The sequence below is a fragment of the Schistocerca americana genome, chromosome X (assembly GCF_021461395.2).
Source record: "Schistocerca americana isolate TAMUIC-IGC-003095 chromosome X, iqSchAmer2.1, whole genome shotgun sequence".
NCBI lineage: Eukaryota > Metazoa > Arthropoda > Insecta > Orthoptera > Acrididae > Schistocerca > Schistocerca americana.
The window spans coordinates 906,254,255-906,272,620 of record NC_060130.1 but is presented as its reverse complement, the minus strand read 5'-3'; the positions used below and the strand labels follow the sequence as shown (position 1 = coordinate 906,272,620).

At 41.3% G+C, this 18,366-nt stretch overlaps 1 protein-coding gene across 10 annotated transcripts in view; it reads right to left on the bottom strand.

Moving 5' to 3' along the window:
- Positions 1–352: 352 nt before the first annotated feature.
- LOC124556579 (protein tipE) overlaps positions 353–18,366 on the bottom strand; it is a 223,047-nt gene continuing 205,033 nt past the window's right edge. For 9 of the 10 annotated variants that reach the window (XM_047130542.1, XM_047130537.1, XM_047130539.1 and 6 more), the window contains exon 3: positions 353–4,236. In XM_047130542.1, coding sequence (XP_046986498.1) covers positions 4,173–4,236 — 64 coding nt within the window. In that variant the 3' untranslated portion in view covers positions 353–4,172. The remainder of the gene's footprint in view (positions 4,237–18,366) is intronic. The other variant, XR_006968624.1, reaches the window with a different exon arrangement.

Genomic DNA, 18,366 nt, shown 5'->3' with positions numbered 1-18,366 from the left:
TAGCAAACATAAAAATGAGTGGAGGAAACTGTTTTGGATATAGGGTTGAGACAGGAAGGCGTAAGTTAATGGAAACGGTAAACTGTAAAGTATAGATACAAGGCTGACAACTAAAAGGAAATGATACTGGTGTTAGGAATTGAAAATTTCGTGTTTGTCGTGTGTGTCTTGTGACACTTTCACTTTAGGCTCAGAACATACCTTTGAAGACAGTGATCACATTTATTTCAGTTTTTCAATTTTTAAATATTGTCATTGCTTGAAGGCCAAACAACTTCCGTTATAACGATGAAAACATCATGCATTTGAGAGACAGCAGTCGTTAATATTTATAAAAATTCATAACTCAGTCTGAAAGAATGGCAATTAATTTATTAATAACAATATGCAGAATATGATTCCTTACAAAAGCGAACTTACAAGTAACAAAATTTTCATAGTATAACCATGTGCCAGAACAATAAAAAACATTTGGACTTGATGATGGGCATAAAGGTACATATTATGTCTCCTCAGGATAGCAGGCATCCCATTTACAAATGCATTATGCACGATATTGCTTTAGTAATGAAGACCACTCAGTGGCATCCCCTAAACTCTATAGAATGATAAAAAAGCATCTCTTTTTTTACAGTTCACACACACACTGAATAACTGGTTGGGGAAGCTTGTACCATCATCCATAACAGCTTCGATTTCTGGTGAATTTCCAGTTAATTGCGAACTCATACTTCTGTTGTATAAAAGTACATCAAAAAATTTGTGATTGTTATATTATATTGCGGAAGGAATTACATCACGACCTGAGATTGGAAATATAGATGTGTACAATATAGAAAGAAATACACATTCTTGAACAAAATAAAACTGGGCTTTACACTAGTTTGTTTCATATGTTTAAATGAGCAGCCTCTGAAGTTGCAAGGAAACAAAATTAATTTTCATGATAAAGTAGTCACTTCCAAATTAGAATACGTTCTCACATATAATGAATGAAAATAAAAGCTAAGTTGCAGTTACATAGTTTTCTATCGAAAACAATTCAAAAAAGAAATTCAAGATTAATCGGAGATATTGTACCTTTCTGCAGCATTCTGGTGTTAAATACATAAATGATACCATACAATCTTCTGGTGTTAAGAATCACATGCAAAGAGATCCAGATACATTGTGGACTAGTCTGGAGTTGCAGTTTATCAAACTGATTATTAAGTACATTCCATTTTCTCAAGAAACCAAAAGTTAAATCATGACATGAACGCATAACTGCAGATACACCAGAAGTCGTTACAGAAGTATACATTCTCATTAAAAATATTTCAGTGAGGTACTGAACGTAGCTACATAGTTAACAATTCTGTAATGTATGTTAAGCTCCAGTTCCGAAATTGACTGAAGCTGGAAATTGACCTCAACAGCAAAAATGACTCAGCTGTAGTGGTGTGTGGAATGCATTAGCAGAAGAGATTATATCATACAAAAGACTCCACTTCAGTTCCAAATATCAAAAGATATATTAAAAATAAAGGTAGCAAAATTCAACCAACAATGCAAGCGTCAACAACTTCATCAGAAGTATAATAATGTATTGCATTAGCCACATCACTTCCACGTCGTCATCCTTACATGTGCATAGCTACTACCATTCGCAAAATTCAGTGAAAATTTAACGTTCTTCTATTGAAATAGTGAGTATTATTTGCATTCTGTGAGTTTAAATAGACAAGATTTATTGCACTGAATCTGTCACGTTGGCATTGAAGAAGCGGTAGTCACAACACTAATACCACAAACTGGACCACATGTTTATTTAGTTCATAGAATACATTTTTCAGCCTTCTCTTGTGTGGTATAAACATTTTTTGTCGAAAGCTCCACGTACGTTGAATATTGTTCATTAATTTATATAATATGAGTTATAAAAAGCTAATATAATATATTTCACCCGCAAATTCTATGGCTTGAATCCAGAGATAATAATGACCTGTAATCATTTTCCAAACTTCTTTAAATGTCACTCCTGACAGGTATAAATAGTGTTTTCTGACACATGACTCACTTTTGTTCTACTATTATTACTGTTTTCTGGGTCATATATGCTCTATGAAGTTCTAAAATTCTAGGGTACTTAGCTTATTTCACAGCCAGCTGGGTGTGTTTCGATGCACAATTTTTACAGCTATAATAAGGTAGAGATAGTTACAAAAAATTTTTGAATCCATTCCCAGTTTAAGAACGCTTCCATAGAAACAAAGATACGCTCCCATATTTGTGATAAATTATTTTTTCGGAATGGTTAAAAGTTATTAAAAATGAAAACGTTTACAAAAATATATCATGCAACAATGCCACACAGTTTAAGGCTTTCTCAACACAAGTACGTTTCTTAATTTAGAAACAGCATAGCTAGTTGAGATAATTACATGAGAAATGAATTTCAAATTGATTTGCCTGTTACTATTGAGTGCACAAAAATGAGTGAGATGTGACACTACCTATTTACATTTAATTAATGAGAGCTGTTCTAAAACGGATTTCCGGTATATTTTTAATGTCTATTACTTATATAACTATAGAACAACGTTTGCAAAAGCCTATTGCTTCTATTAGCAGCACAACTAGATGAGATTCAGTTAACTGTTTATATTCATCCAACTATTCTGTCACATTTCTTACTTTGTACAGCAACAAATTCTTGCCACTGTTTTGAAGAGATTTGTAGGATGCAGCTCTGGACGGAATTAAATTTGTATTTAATTAAATGCTTTGAAATGAAGCCTTCATTGCAATTCAACAGGAATTATAGAACGATTAAACCTCTATCATAAGCTAAAATTTCTACTTCTAAGATTGCTTTACACAGTGAATTAGATTTTATTTATGCAAAACATTTATCATTGGAGAATGTTACCAGTGGGCGGTGTCAGTCACATAATAATTTCTAGCTGCTAGTTGGAAATCTGCATAATATACTAGTTTACCATTATTTGCTTACCATTTTTCTAATAGTCACACAGAGTATTTTAAACTGTTTCTAGATCACAGACTTTTTTGTCCTTACTCGATTCAGTGATGAGTAGTTTAATCTTATTTGGTGCTTAAGTTTACACTGAACAAGAGCTACTTATCTAAACGTTCCATCGAGATTGTCAGAGATAACTTCATTTCACTTAATGAAAATGATAAACAACAGATTCATATAAAAAATTTGTTGTTGGGCAGGCTTTGTTTTATGTTACTATAGGAAAACTGTAAATATTTGTTACTAAATCATACATGGCATCAAAAAGCACTAACTGTTACATTACACTTATTACAACAGCATCACTCAGTTTCATCATTCGACTTGTAATTAGTTTTATGTCAAAGCACTTTCATGTTGCTTGATATATATGCAGTATTGCAAGAGTTCGTTGGTTGCATCAATACTAAAAAGCTACAAACTCATCGCATAAAATTATTGTTTCAGTTGTTGATTTTAAAACATTTGTGATATTTACCATTTATGGAACAGTTTCAACAATTAACAAACCAGCACTCTTCTTATAAAGTACCAAAGTTAAAGATTCTGAACGACAGCAACATAATACATCACTCATTAGAATATGTGTTTATGGATAAAATATTTCACTATAAATAATGAACGTTGTGGGTTTTTCTCTCCACTCTTACGACAGAATATGTTCAACAACATTGTAACAGATGTTTCTTTGAAAAACATTGCTTCAGAAACCACTCAACTTGTTTGTTTCCACACAAATATTACAAATACAATTGCTAACTTTAGCATGAAAGACATTTTGAAAATATAACAATATGTCCATTATTTAGCAAGATAGCACCTATAGCAGTATCATCCGACAAAGTGACCAAACATGATTCACATTACATTCCTTACTGTGCCGAGAAAAATTATTGTATTTGGAAAGATAAACTGATTACTTATGGTCAGTAACGGAGAATACGGTCTTCAAAACCACTTCCCCCCCTAAAAAATAGAAACATGCAAAAGTGTGTCAAAAATTGTGTATTAGAACTCCTTAAAATTAATCGAATGAAATAGGTATGAAAGACGTGTCAATGAAAGAAAATTACTGTGCTCTCAGCAAGAACCTTCCTTCTCAATCGTTTAGTCTCTTCTGTGGTGTCTCACTCATTTTGGAGTGCTTGTCCTATACATCTGCGATGGGGCCGCCTGGAGTTGGAATACTAGTCGCCATCGTCTTTCCAAGGCTCCTGTAACCAAAACAGTAGTAAATCAATAAAAAGGTCTTAACTCAGAGAACAAGGTCATGATTGTGTAGTATACACAAAAAATTATAATTTTTTGTACTGGATGAAGTCGCCAAAATACAGTGTCTCAATTGCTTAGCACATACTATCTATTATTCTCATCATATCACATCAAGACCTCCATCTTCATGGAACAGAGATAGCACTTACAGAATAAGGTAAGTAATCCATAGATTTAATGAGCTGACACTCTCCCTTGGCGTTAGTAAGCATACAACATATCCGATAGTTGAGGACAAAACCCACTGGGTTCCTGCCAATACCTTGAGTTTTGACAGGTCAACCTCCAAAAGTCGAAAGTGCTTCTGTTGCAAGTAGCACCCGCATGTACACACGAAACACATACGTATATGTATAGGTATTAATCAGGAAAATAAACGGTCAGTTTGGGTGGCACAGAGGAAAGCAGTAATACTGCGACGTATTAATTACAGTGTGTCTATGTAGGCTAGGTGCAATTCTCTGATGGTTTACCATTAAGGTTGGCAATGTTGTGATGAAGGACGTTATAAATCGTGCGAGACCTTCTATAATCAGCATTTTCTCTGGTGTTGTGGGTAAGGTCAATTGAGGCACTGACATGGCAAAGGTAGTAACAGCCTTAAAGAAAACTTTTCAGGGAAACCAAACAACAAATGGTTCAAATGGCTCTGAGCACTATGGGACTTAACATCTGAGGTCATCAGTCCCCTAGAACTCAGAACTACTTAAACCTAACTAACCTAAGGACATCACACACACCCATGCCTGAGGCAGGATTCGAACCTGCGACCGTAGCGGTCGCGCGGTTCCAGACTGAAGAGCCTAGAACCGCTCGGCCACTACGGCCGGCTCCAAACAACAAATTTATGGTTTCGTTTCCACTAACATTATTACAGACTGCTTGGAATGGGAGGCATAGACTCATGCTCCGTGCTATAAATAACATCTGGAAAATTTGGCGTGTTTTTGTCTATGAAATCCGCTTTCTGTATATTAAACATTCAGAGCCACTCCTTATCCAAAGTCAGAATTAAGGTTATTTGAATTTTATGGACAAATTTTCTGGTAAAATGCGTGACACTTCTCATCAAGGAAGTTCAACGCAGATAATAAGGGTTTTTACCCCGGTGATCTTCAGATATTTGCGCTCCCTTTTTCTTCTTCTCTGTCACAATGTACAGACATTCGTCTGATAGCCCCAACATATTTTTAAAAGATCTACTGCAAACTTGCTCATGGCCACTGTCGGAGGGTAAGCAGTATGTGACAAAAACTTGCCTCCTACTTAAGGTTCGATCATCGTATTTTCCTTCTCTGAATATTCACGATATGAATGAGACTCATTCCTTCTCTGTACATCAACTGTCTCTTTCCAAAATTCTGTACGAATTTTCTTATACTCTCTCAAGTTAATTCACGACACTTGTACTGGCACTTATACTGTGTAGTGCCTAGTAAAGAATTTTTAGTATAAACGAAGTTGCTTAAACACACACTACACAGTAAATTAAGAGCAAAGAGTTAGTAATTTCAATTTACCATTGTAAATGGGGGAGGTTTTGGGGGCATACTGATGTAGCAAAACAGATCTGTATCACAACTACTTGTTACCAACACGTCTAGACGTGCTCTGTTGCCGAGACTTACTACCTTGTCTGCGCCAACAGCTCTGCACATAACTACTTACCCTATCTATCAATTACGTTTTCAGCTAAGTTTGATTATATCTAGACATACTACCTTCTCCGTGCCACTGGCAGGCCCACGCACTATCTTCTCGATACAAAACCTGAATATTGGAATTTTTGTCAGCTACGACTATTCATATGTCGATGCCTCAGTTGTTAGATAGGATAAGATGGCAGCGGATGTGTGAACTTTTAAATTGCAGATGTCTGCTTGTAAGGTGACGAATGATGAAGAAGGTGCACATCAGATGTGTTTACTATAATGTTCAAATGGCTCTGAGCACTATGGGACTTAACATCTGCGGTCATCAGTCCCTTAGAACTTAGAACTACTTAAACCTAACTAACCTAAGAAGCCGGCCGCGGTGGTCTAGCGGTTCTAGGCGCTCGGTCCGGAGCCGCGCGACTGCTACGGTGGCAGGTTCGAATCCTGCCTCGGGCATGGATGTGTGTGATGTCCTTAGGTTAGTTAGGTTTAAGTAGTTCTAAGTTCTAGGGGACTGATGACCACAGATGTTAAGTCCCATAGTACTCAGAGCCATTTGAACCATTTTTTGACCTAAGGACATCACACACATCCATGCCCGAGGCAGGATTCGAACTTGCGACCGTAGCAGCCGCGCGGTTCCGGACTGAAGCGCCTAGAACCGCTCGTCCACCGCGGCCGGCTACTATAATGTGGACAGGGTTTTAGGAACAGTACGAGGGCTACAAAATTTTACAATGGAGGTTTGGACAGAATTTCAGTAAGAAGATTTCGCATATGAGGTCATGTTTGATACGAATAGTCGTCTGTCGTCTTGGCTATTTACTGTCTTATGACGTTTATGTCGTTAGAAAAGGAACCTTAGCTCTAAAATGTCAAGAACGGCTAATAGTCCATAGCTTTATTGAATGAAAAATACGCTACAAATGCTGTAGGGAACCTGCAGAAAACCTAGAGCAGGGTGATCGGACAGATATTTATGGCCCCTCCACGCGAATATAAGCTCATTGTCTTAACACGTCGATCGCTGCGAGGCCACCGCCGTCCGCATGCTCTACTCTGGGAGTACAGCATATCGTTCGATATTGTGTAGAGTTGCGAAACAGTAAGTTCAAAACGTTGAACAAGGTATGTACCTGGTTTCCTGTAGACCCCGGCAAGAAGTACAAATTAATGCACAGTGCTGCACTATATCTCGTGTTGAACAGTGCGTAGCGTGTGGCTACCGGTGGGCACACGGCGTAGGCGTGAACCTCAGCGTGTCTGCCGGCGGTCTCACGGGAGTCAACGTGTTAACCATTACATCCCGCTCCGTATATTCGTGACGATTCACCAAACAGCATGCACGTACTGCGTCTCCGACGTCCTTTGCAACTTCATGCGTGGAAACGACCCGCTTGGTGTAAGTACCGGGTGTTTATAATCGAAGTTCAGCTACTCACAGACGTCCAGTGTGGGATGTAATTATCGTATGGCAGCGAAACGTGGTAGGTATTCTAATGCGTTAATGCTGAAACAATTTGCGCTGGAAAACAATTAGTTCCAGTTTTGGCCACCACGCGCAAATCTGGCGCTGTGAATGCAAGGAAGACGCGTAGGACTGTTTCCATATGTAATGGACTAGGGATGGGACATGGGCAAGAAGGTCAAACAAGTGAGAAACGCATAATGTTAATTTTGTTATTAGCCAACGTTTGCACAGTTTTGTTCAATACGAGCACCGGGGACGTGGACGAGATGCCGTACAGCACCAGACTTGCAGTTGGTGGCCAAAATTGGAACTAACTTCTTTCCAGCGTAAATCTGTTCCTCACCGACGCATTAGCGTATCTACCAAGTTTGGCTGCCATAAGATAATTACAGACCACACTGGACCTCCGTGATTAGTTGCACTTGAATTATAACCACTTGGTATTATTTCAGTTGCATGGCTAAAGACTCTAGAAATGTCCGATAGACTGACAATTCACGGACTGGACCTCATTCTGTGAATGGGATTAGAGTGTATGGCGCCTGTGGCATTGTATAAGCGTTGTATCGTCCATGGTTTCCACGATATAGGCCGAGCGGCATAATTCAGTGAACACGGAGCAGAAAAACATCAGTGAAATCGTGGGTGCGTAGTCCAAAGAGTTAGATAGGTCTGACCAACAATACCACATTACTTAAGAGATGACGTCTGATGTAGAATGTACAGTTATCATTTTTTTAGGCGAACATGTTTTGGACCAAGGTTCTCAGGCAGTGTCTTGTGGGGAAACAAGAAAATAAAATGCTGATTAATGGAATTGCACAACTGAAGAGCTAGCGGAAGTTTTTAAAGTCTTGGTGGTTTCAATCAAAGTACAATATGCGAACGACACTCTCCTACTGCAGATGTTATGACATATCTCCAGAGATTACTGCTAAAAGTGAGTTCTGCTAGCCAACAATACAGATTGAAGATAAATTTAAAAAAAACAAAATCAATACTAATAACAGAACTCAAGGGCATCGCTAAGAGAAGAAAAACGTTGCTGTTGGGGGGATACAGTGGCACAGATATATAGGAACATGAATAAATCGTGCGTTTCGTGCTACAGTCGTAGAAATTAAACAGTTTTTCAGAATTAATAACTGGTTGATAATAAACACACTAAAACGCAAATTCTGTTGAACGATATAGAAACATTACACTTAGAAGACGAAATTTTTTTAAAGACTGAAACTTAAAAACGTGGATCTATTGAAACAATCCTGCTAAAAGTTTTGGAAGAGAAGGTCCATGAAAGCGACTGTCCTAAACGTATGTGAAGGAAATGGAGGTTACAGAAAATCGATGCAAATAAGAAAACTAATAGTCTAGTTCACAGCATGAGAAGAAATCTTTCGTTTTGTACTTGTAAATTATAGATTGCAGCGATCAGTCGTACTTTTTAAATTTTATTGTGCAGATCTAGATTTTGGCTAGAAGTTAGCCATTCTCAATGATATTATTTTCGCTCAATGCATGTAATTCCCTGTTGGTCGGGCTTCATCCACAGTTCAACTGTGGATGAAGCCCGACCAACAGGGAATTACATGCATTGAGCGAAAATAATAACAACATTTAAAAAGGACGACTGATCGCTGCAATCTATAATTTGCAAGACAATATAACAGTCGCTGAGTGCAACAGCTTTCTGAATGGAAGGTAACCTGATGAAATCTTTCGTTAGTTTTAGAGACGATGGAACGCAACTAGTATTTTCTTCGGTAATAATTTTTATTCTTACAACAACTGATCGATACATTGTACGGATAGGAACAATGTGAACAGAGGTAATGTAAGCTGAACAAACTAATCACACCTCATTTAGGACAACTGGTAACAGCCATTCTGGATGCATCCCATCGAGATAACACAGTGATACAGTGATACGCTCAGCAGTTATGTATGGTTCAGAAACCTGGAGCATGAGTAAACGAGAAAAGGGAAAACTGTTAACATTTGAAAGAAGAGTAATGAGGGAGATATGAGGCCGATCTTACATGAAGGCGAATGGAGGGGTAGAAAGAGTAAGGAAATCTACCTCTTGATACAACGAACAATCCTACAGAATGCAGGGGGCGGGCCATGTAGCCCGTATGCCAGAAGGAAGACAAGTGAAGAAAGCACTTGAGGCGAAACCAAACAACAGATGTCCCATAGGACGACCAAAGTAGCGCTGGATGTACGACCTGGCCAAGGACCTGCCAACTCTGGGGACTGAAGACACCTGGAGGAACCGAACACAAAACAGAAAGGAACAGAGGCAGTCTGGGGAAGCAGCGCGTAGTCTTCAGAACCTGTGACTGCTGAATATGTGTGTATGTATGTGTGGAAAATTTGGAAATTTGTGGTAAATTCCTATGGGATCAAACTGTTGTGGTCATCGGTCCCTAGGCTTACACACTACTTAAAAGAACTTAAACTAGCCTACGCTAAGGACAACACACACACACCCATGCCCGAGGCAGGACGCGAACATACGACGGGGGGAGCCGCGCGAACCGCGGCTGTGTATGTGTGTATGGTATACTCAGATGTCAACTAGCCCGCCCGGTTAGCCGTGCGGTCTAACGCACTGCTTTCCGGGCGGGAAGGTGTGCCGGTCCCCGGCACGAATCCGCCCGGCGGATTAGTGTCGTGGTCCGGTGTGCCGCCCAGTCTGTCGATAGTTTTCAAGGGGGTTTTCCATCTACCTCGACGAATGCCGGCTGGTTCCCCTTATTCCGCCTCAGTTACACTATGTCGGCGATTGCTGCCCAAAACTGTCTCCACGTACGCGTACACCATAATCACTCTACCACGCAAACATTTGGGGTTACACTCGTCTGGTGTGAGACATTCCCCGGGGGGATCCACTGGGGACTGAACCGCACAATAACCCTGAGTTCGGTGTGTGGCGGCGGTGGGGTGAGTGGACTGCTGTCGCCTGTTGTGGGGCTGTGTACCCCTGAGGGCTACGGCGGGGATGAAGCCTCTCCGTCGTTTCTAGGTCCTCAGTTCAATACAATACAATACAATACAGATGTCAACTAAATCGTTGTTATATCTATAGAATTTCTCGATAAGTTACAGCATATTACTAGGTGAGGTATGCTGCATGGTGAGTACTTGAACCTTCCTTATGTATCAGGTATTAGGCAATTACGGCTTTTTAATTGGAATTATGCACTTATTTTTTACGGGATTCGAGGAAAGAGTACTACAGCAATATTACGCTTGTTACTGTTTCCAATGCAACCTTTCACAAAAAGATGCAAGCAGGTGGAAATATCCCCAAATCAGCACTGTTGTGCAAACGAACGGGTGGATACAGACGTATAAGAAGACCTTTTAATACCTGGAAACGTTCTCTCTGCAGGAATCTTCAGTATATGGATATAAACTGAGAGGAAACTGAAAACCAGGCAACTGATTGGGTTCGCTAGAGGAAATTAGTTGCTTGATATCGAACACGGCATTGGAGAAACTACGTTTAAGCCCATGTGTGCTAAAAGTGAAGGCTAGGAATATGAGCGCGGATCAGTCCGGGAACTTAACTTCTTTGCTCTTTCCCCAGACAAAATCTGACTTCTTGTTGGGATTAGCGAGAGATGATTTCGTCTACGAAGGGCAGTCACATATCTTTTAAGCGAGTTTCACCTTCGGTATGCATTCTCAAATCACGTTTATTTACTGTAGTATTTAACATTTAGAAACTATTTGCTTTTCAAAGAGGGAAGAGCGTGGTATTTCTCAAGTAGAATCACCTAATCGAAAAGTCACATCTTTTTAGTGGCATATTAAGACAACAGTTTATGAAGTGAAGATCATAAGCATCTATTTCTGTTATCAGCTAAGGAGTGTAAAAGACGAAAACAGATCTTCACTGTGCGACAGCTACGAAGCTTAATCGAAATGTGCTAGAGAGGAAAATTTGTGGTAAGATCTTATGAGACCAAACTGTTTAGGTCATCGGTCCCTAGGCCTACACACTACTTAAAGTAACGTACCCTATGGACAACACACCCACCCATGCCCGTGGGAGGACTCGAACCTCCTACGGGGGGAGCCGCATGGACCATGACAACGCGCCCCAGACCGCGCGGCTATTCCACGCGGCCTGCTAGATAAGGATATGTATTGTGTAGTTACTTAACATTAGAGCCCAGCAACAATAATATCTCATATCTGCATGAATAGACCCCACGGAGATTTTGTTAATTCTCATAACTGTAGGAATGTCATTCCTGAATTTCTGGGTACACTTTAAGGAGAAAATTGAAATCGAATAATCTTACCGAACGAGGTGACGATACAAAATAGTAGCCGGCGCGGTGGCCGTGCGGTTCTAGGCACTGCAGTCCGGAACCGCGGGACTGCTACGGTCGCAGGTTCGAATCCTGCCTCGGGCATGGATGTGTGTGATGTCCTTAGGTTAGTTAGGTTTAATTAGTTCTAAGTTCTAGGGGACTGTTAAGAAACCTGGCTAACACGAGAAAGGACTTGGTGTCCAAATACTCGTCCGGCCATATTAATTCAGGTTTTCCGTGGTTTTCCTAAATTTTTGCGACTGAATTGTTTCGTTCAAAAGTGCGCATCGAGCGTCCTGCCTCATCCCTACTCCAACCAGAGGTTATGATCCATCTCGACATACTTTATCGCCAACGTTACTTTAACACTCCAATTTTCCTTCCTTTTTCGTATTACGGTGAAAATAGACGTAAAAATTGTATTTTCCGCTAAAATACCTTTTTTCGACAACACGCGAGGTTTGTACTCATAGAATCTCTCCTGAGACTGAGATTCATTTATTGTTGATCTCTGAATTGTGACCGAGTGGTGTGGCGCAGTTGTTAGCACACTGGACTCACATACGGGAGAAGGACGGTTCAGACCTGTGTCCGTCCATCCTGATTTAGGTTTTCCGTAAATGTCGTGTGACTAGGGCCTACCGACAGGCAGACCGTTCGCCGGGTGCAAGTCTTTCGATTTGACGCCACTTCGTCGACTTACGCGTCGATGGGGATGAAAAGATGAAGATTAGGACCCAGTCCCTGGGCGGAGAAAATCTCTGACCTAGCCGGGAATCGAACCCGGGCCCGCAGAATTGACATTCTGTCGCGTTGACCATTCAGCTACCGGGGGCGGACCTTTAGGTTTTCCGTGATTTCCCCAAATTGCTTCAGGCAGACGCTGGGATGTTTCCTTTGAAAGGGCGCGGCCGGTTTCCTTCCCCATCTTTCCCTAATCTGAGCTTGTGATACGTCTCAAATGACCTCGTTGTCGACGGGACACTAATCCTAATCTCCTCCGAATTGTGATATCAGACGTGGAGGTAACTGAGTGATAAATATATATGTGTTATTGTTTTGCTCATGTTATTTTCATCACAGGGTGTACTGCTTGTAACTCCGTGGCTCCTGTGCTAAATGTGGTGCCTTGTGGACTGCAGTGTTTCAGTATGATAACATATGAATACGCATTCCACATCTAGGAATTTACTGTATTTTAAAGTGATCACAACCCGTAATAAACTTATACACTTTACTTAAATAACTGTGTAGTAGTCTGGCTTTTGTATAAGAAATAGCAACAATAACATGTTCTGTAACATTGCTGTTCACTGCTGTTCATCAAAAAAGGTACATGACGTCGTACTGTCAAAGATTTATACCAAACAATTACGAAAAAAATTAAGTTGTAATAACAGCACAGGCGACCCAGTACATTATTAATAAAAATAAATGTCTGTTTTTCTAATGGTGAATTGTGTGTGTGTGTGTGTGTGTGTGTGTGTGTGTGTGTGTTTGTGTGTGTGTGTTTGTGTGTGTGTGTGTGTGCGTGGGTGGTGTGTGTGAATGTGTGTGCTTTAGAGACAAAGAGACAGACAGTGAGAGAGAAAAAAGAGAAAGAAAGAAGCGACATATACATTAACTTTAAGCTGCCTACGACAAATCTCAGCAAAGCGCTAGAACTGAGCAACTACAGTTACTTACAGTACGGGGATGCGACTGAGCTCACGTTTACAGCATTGTTGCTCAGCGATCGTTTATCACGCTGCAAAAGTTGTATCTGGCACAACGACAGACACAAACAATACAAAATGTACAATCATGCGCACATTTAACACATAGCTCTCCTAACGTGCTTCATAGGTTAGTTAAGAACAGCTCTTGCGGGACACAGAACAGAAGAACGTACACTATACTATAACGAAAACGATAATACAAAAAAATACTGGGAACAGTAGCTGAACATCTTAAAATAACATAGTTGCGTTTATCTTTGAGGTTCTGACTTCGTTTAGTGTGTGAGTGATACATTTAAACACTAGTAGCTAAAAAGAATAAATTTTGTACTTACGAGGTTATCTGTAATAATAAAAAAGCGACATTACTTATAAAGACTCAAAAATAAAAAATAAATCTACAAAAGTGTTTACATAATTTCTGACATACTTAAGATGACACAGCAGAGAAAGAGATAACAGGTAACTATCTAATACACTGAAACCACACAAAAAGCATAAAAATCAAGCTACGACATCAAGCTTGCAAACACGTTACAATTCTTAATAGAAGAAAAGAAAGATATAGGTTAGAAGTGACAGCCGACTGGAAGTCACAACAGAAAATGTAGTAACAACTGGAATTACGAATTAACTAAAGATCAGCTACGAAGTCCGACGTGGAAAGATGCTGTCTTTCGTACACTTGCGATCACGACCTACTGTGTGAGCATGACAAACAGAAATAACTACAGTCTGTACACTGGTCTAACGCTCAGCGTTATTTATCTGCAACATCCACCTTTACTACTGAATACAATTCTTTTAAATATTGGCCAGAAGTGTTTCGGCTCATTTATTGTTGAAGTAACCTCTGTCTTAGGTGTGTGTGTGTGTGTGTGTGTGTGTGTGTGTGTGTGTGTGTGTGTGTGTGTATGTGTGTGTGTGTGTATGTGAATTCCTAAGGGACCAAGCTGCTGAGGTCATCGGTTCCTAGACTTACACACTAGTTAGACTAACTTACGCTAAGGACAACGCACAAACACATGCCCGAGGGAGGATTCGAACATCCGGCGGGAGGGGCCGCGCAATCTGTGACATGGCACCTCAAACCTCGCGGCGACTCCGCGCGGCAGTGTATTAGGTAATACACCATTAGAATGAATACACTGAACAGAAAAATTAAATATTCGTTTTGTAAATAAAAACCACATTTTCTTGCTGCAGTGTATTTTATTTCTTTCAGCTGTGTTTCGCCTTTTACTTTAAGGTCTCTTCTGTGGACTTTAGAATGATACAATTTTATTCTAATATGCGAGATTTGTAGATTATGAAACAAAACGAATTTACGAACCGAATATTTGTGTGCTTGCTGCGGATGATGGCCACACAAACAAACTTATTAAGTTACAGATTTTTTGACATAGTATTTAGATTGGGTTTTCGGCGTTTGCTTCGGTTTTTTGTTGTAAATAACTTTTGAACTTTTTCAAGTTTTTCTAATTTCAGTTATACTGATTATACGTATTTTTATTCAACGAAGATTTGCTCAAAAGATGCACCGGCGCCAATAAGCAAAAAGACAACGAGAGATTGAACGCTGTATAGAATCTGTTTATATTTATGGCGGTTTCCAGCACCTTTATGTGCACGTATACGAACATTTCATTTTTTATAACTTCACATATGACAGAGACATTAATCTCTTAGCGTTTGCAGTCAAGTAGTCTGTTTTAACTGTGTTTTGGTGTCAACATACACTGCTGAGTAATCTTTTATATGTCATAGCTACAACATGTTTCAGCAGGGACGGAGATGACAGGAACATTAAAAGTTTCTAAATATTAAGTTTTGTTACATGGCTTTATTTTGTCATTTAGTTTTGTGTACTGGTTATTATTTATTTACCGGGTGAAATTTACAACTCTCAATAAATCATCAACACTTTGAAATAAATTGACAACAGTAAATACATTTTAGGTGGTCCAGTATTAAGTTACTGCAGATCATACCAAATTTTCTAAAACATTCAGCGTTAATTTCAGTTTATTTTAGTATCTTTTGGGAACATGTTTCGTTGTTCGTTTCGCATGGAACTATCCAACTAAAACCGAATAAATATAATTTTAAAATACGGATATGTGGCTGTTCTATTACTCATCAAGTTCGATTATCTATGAAAGTCTGCATTTGTCTAAAATCGATGTTTCAAGATTAAGGGGAAGTTGCGATCGAGGCAGATCAAAAAATGGAATTGTTTCACATAATTTGCATCCCTGAAGTACACTCCTGGAAATTGAAATAAGAACACCGTGAATTCATTGTCCCAGGAAGGGGAAACTTTATTGACACATTCCTGGGGTCAGATACATCACATGATCACACTGACAGAACCACAGGCACATAGACACAGGCAACAGAGCATGCACAATGTCGGCACTAGTACAGTGTATATCCACCATTCGCAGCAATGCAGGCTGCTGTTCTCCCATGGAGACGATCGTAGAGATGCTGGATGTAGTCCTGTGGAACGGGTTGCCATGCCATTTCCACCTGGCGCCTCAATTGGACCAGCGTTCGTGCTGGACGTGCAGACCGCGTGAGACGACGCTTCATCCAGTCTCAAACATGCTCAGTGGGGGACAGACCGGAGATCTTGCTGGCCAGGGTAGTTGACTTACACCTTCTAGAGCACGTTGGGTGGCACGGGATACATGCGGACGTGCATTGTCCTGTTGGAACAGCAAGTTCCCTTGCCGGTCTAGGAATGGTAGAACGATGGGTTCGATGACGGTTTGGATGTACCGTGCACTATTCAGTGTCCCCTCGACGATCACCAGTGGTGTACGGCCAGTGTAGGAGATCGCTCCCCACACCATGATGCCGGGTGTTGGCCCTGTGTGCCTCGGTCGTATGCAGTCCTGATTGTGGCGCTCACCTGCACGGCGCCAAACACGCATACGACCATCATTGGCACCAAGGCAGAAGCGACTCTCATCGCTGAAGACGACACGTCTCCATTCGTCCCTCCATTCACGCCTGTCGCGACACCACTGGAGGCGGGCTGCACGATGTTGGGGCGTGAGCGGAAGACGGCCTAACGGTGTGCGGGACCGTAGCCCAGCTTGATGGAGACGGTTGCGAATGGTCCTCGCCGATACCCCAGGAGCAACAGTGTCCCTAATTTGCTGGGAAGTGGCGGTGCGGTCCCCTACGGCACTGCGTAGGATCCTACGGTCTTGGCGTGCACCCGTGCGTCGCTGCGGTCCGGTCCCAGGTCGACGGGCACCTGCACCTTCCGCCGACCACTGGCGACAACATCGATGTACTGTGGAGACCTCACACTCCACGTGTTGAGCAATTCGGCGGTATGTCCACCCGGCCTCCCGCATGCCCACTATACGCCCTCGCTCAAAGTCCGTCAACTGCACATACGGTTCACGTCCACGCTGTCGCGGCATGCTACCAGTGTTAAAGACTGCGATGGAGCTCCTTATGCCACGGCAAACTGGCTGACACTGACGGCGGCGGTGCACAAATGCTGCGCAGCTAGCGCCATTCGACGGCCAACACCGCGGTTCCTGGTGTGTCCGCTGTGCCGTGCGTGTGATCATTGCTTGTACAGCCCTCTCGCAGTGTCCGGAGCAAGTATGGTGGGTCTGACACACCGGTGTCAATGTGTTCTTTTTTCCATTTCCAGGAGTGTATATGCTTGCCGTATGATTTTTTTATTGTGAAAACGCTTTGGAAGTTACAGTGTGTTGAATGGAACCGTGCACCGACAGAAATATGAGCAGCTGTAGGCGCTCGATGAATTAGCTCAAGAAAAGATTCGACCAGTATATATATTTTTGTCCAATGAAGATATGCTTAAAAGATGCACCAGTGCCAATACGCTAAATCACGAGAGTTTCAACGCGTGAATTTCCAAACTGGTACTGAAACATCTTCATTGTGGGGCAAAGACTGTTGAAATAGCAGCATACATAACTGCAGATGTATTAACGAAAGTTATTCATCTATTCTGAAGATCATGAATGTGTTAGGAATCGTCATGGGGACGAACAGCAATACCTCAGCGGAGTTATTTGACAAGAAGTCTGCCTCCAGACCTGAGTGTTCAGCACGGCAGAATGCAATGCAAGGGGCCCGGGTTCGATTACAGGCCGGGTCGGAGATTTTCTCCATTCGGGACTGAGTGTTGTGTTGCCTTCATAATCATTTCATCCTCATCGACATGCTGGGCACCGAAGTGGCCTCATGTAATAGGACTTGCATCAGGCGACTGGTCTATCCGACGGAAGCCCTAGTTACATGCACATTACATTTCTGACACGAAACGTGTGGCCGCCGAGGAGCAAGAAACGTCTCTTTGTTAAAAGAGCCCGCATGAAAAAATACAGAATCAAATTCAAAACAAGAGCAGGTTTGAAGAACAGGAAGGATGCCTATATGGTCCAGCAGCAGCAGATTAACTGTAAGTTTTAAAACAACGTATTTTGTTACTCCAAACTTTAAAAGCGTTTTTCTTGAAACAACATTTTTCAAAGCCTCGACAGATTAACCGATTCATTTCATTACTTTTTAAATGAAAGATAATTAAACACAGGAGATCTTCCCGGGAGCTTTTTGTATTCGAACTTTAGATATACACTCCTGGAAATGGAAAAAAGAACACATCGACACCGGTGTGTCAGACCCACCATACTTGCTCCGGACACTGCGAGAGGGCTGTACAAGCAATGATCACACGCACGGCACAGCGGACACACCAGGAACCGCGGTGTTGGCCGACGAATGGCGCTAGCTGCGCAGCATTTGTGCACCGCCGCCGTCAGTGTCAGCCAGTTTGCCGTGGCATACGGAGCTCCATCGCAGTCTTTAACACTGGTAGCATGCCGCGACAGCGTGGACGTGAACC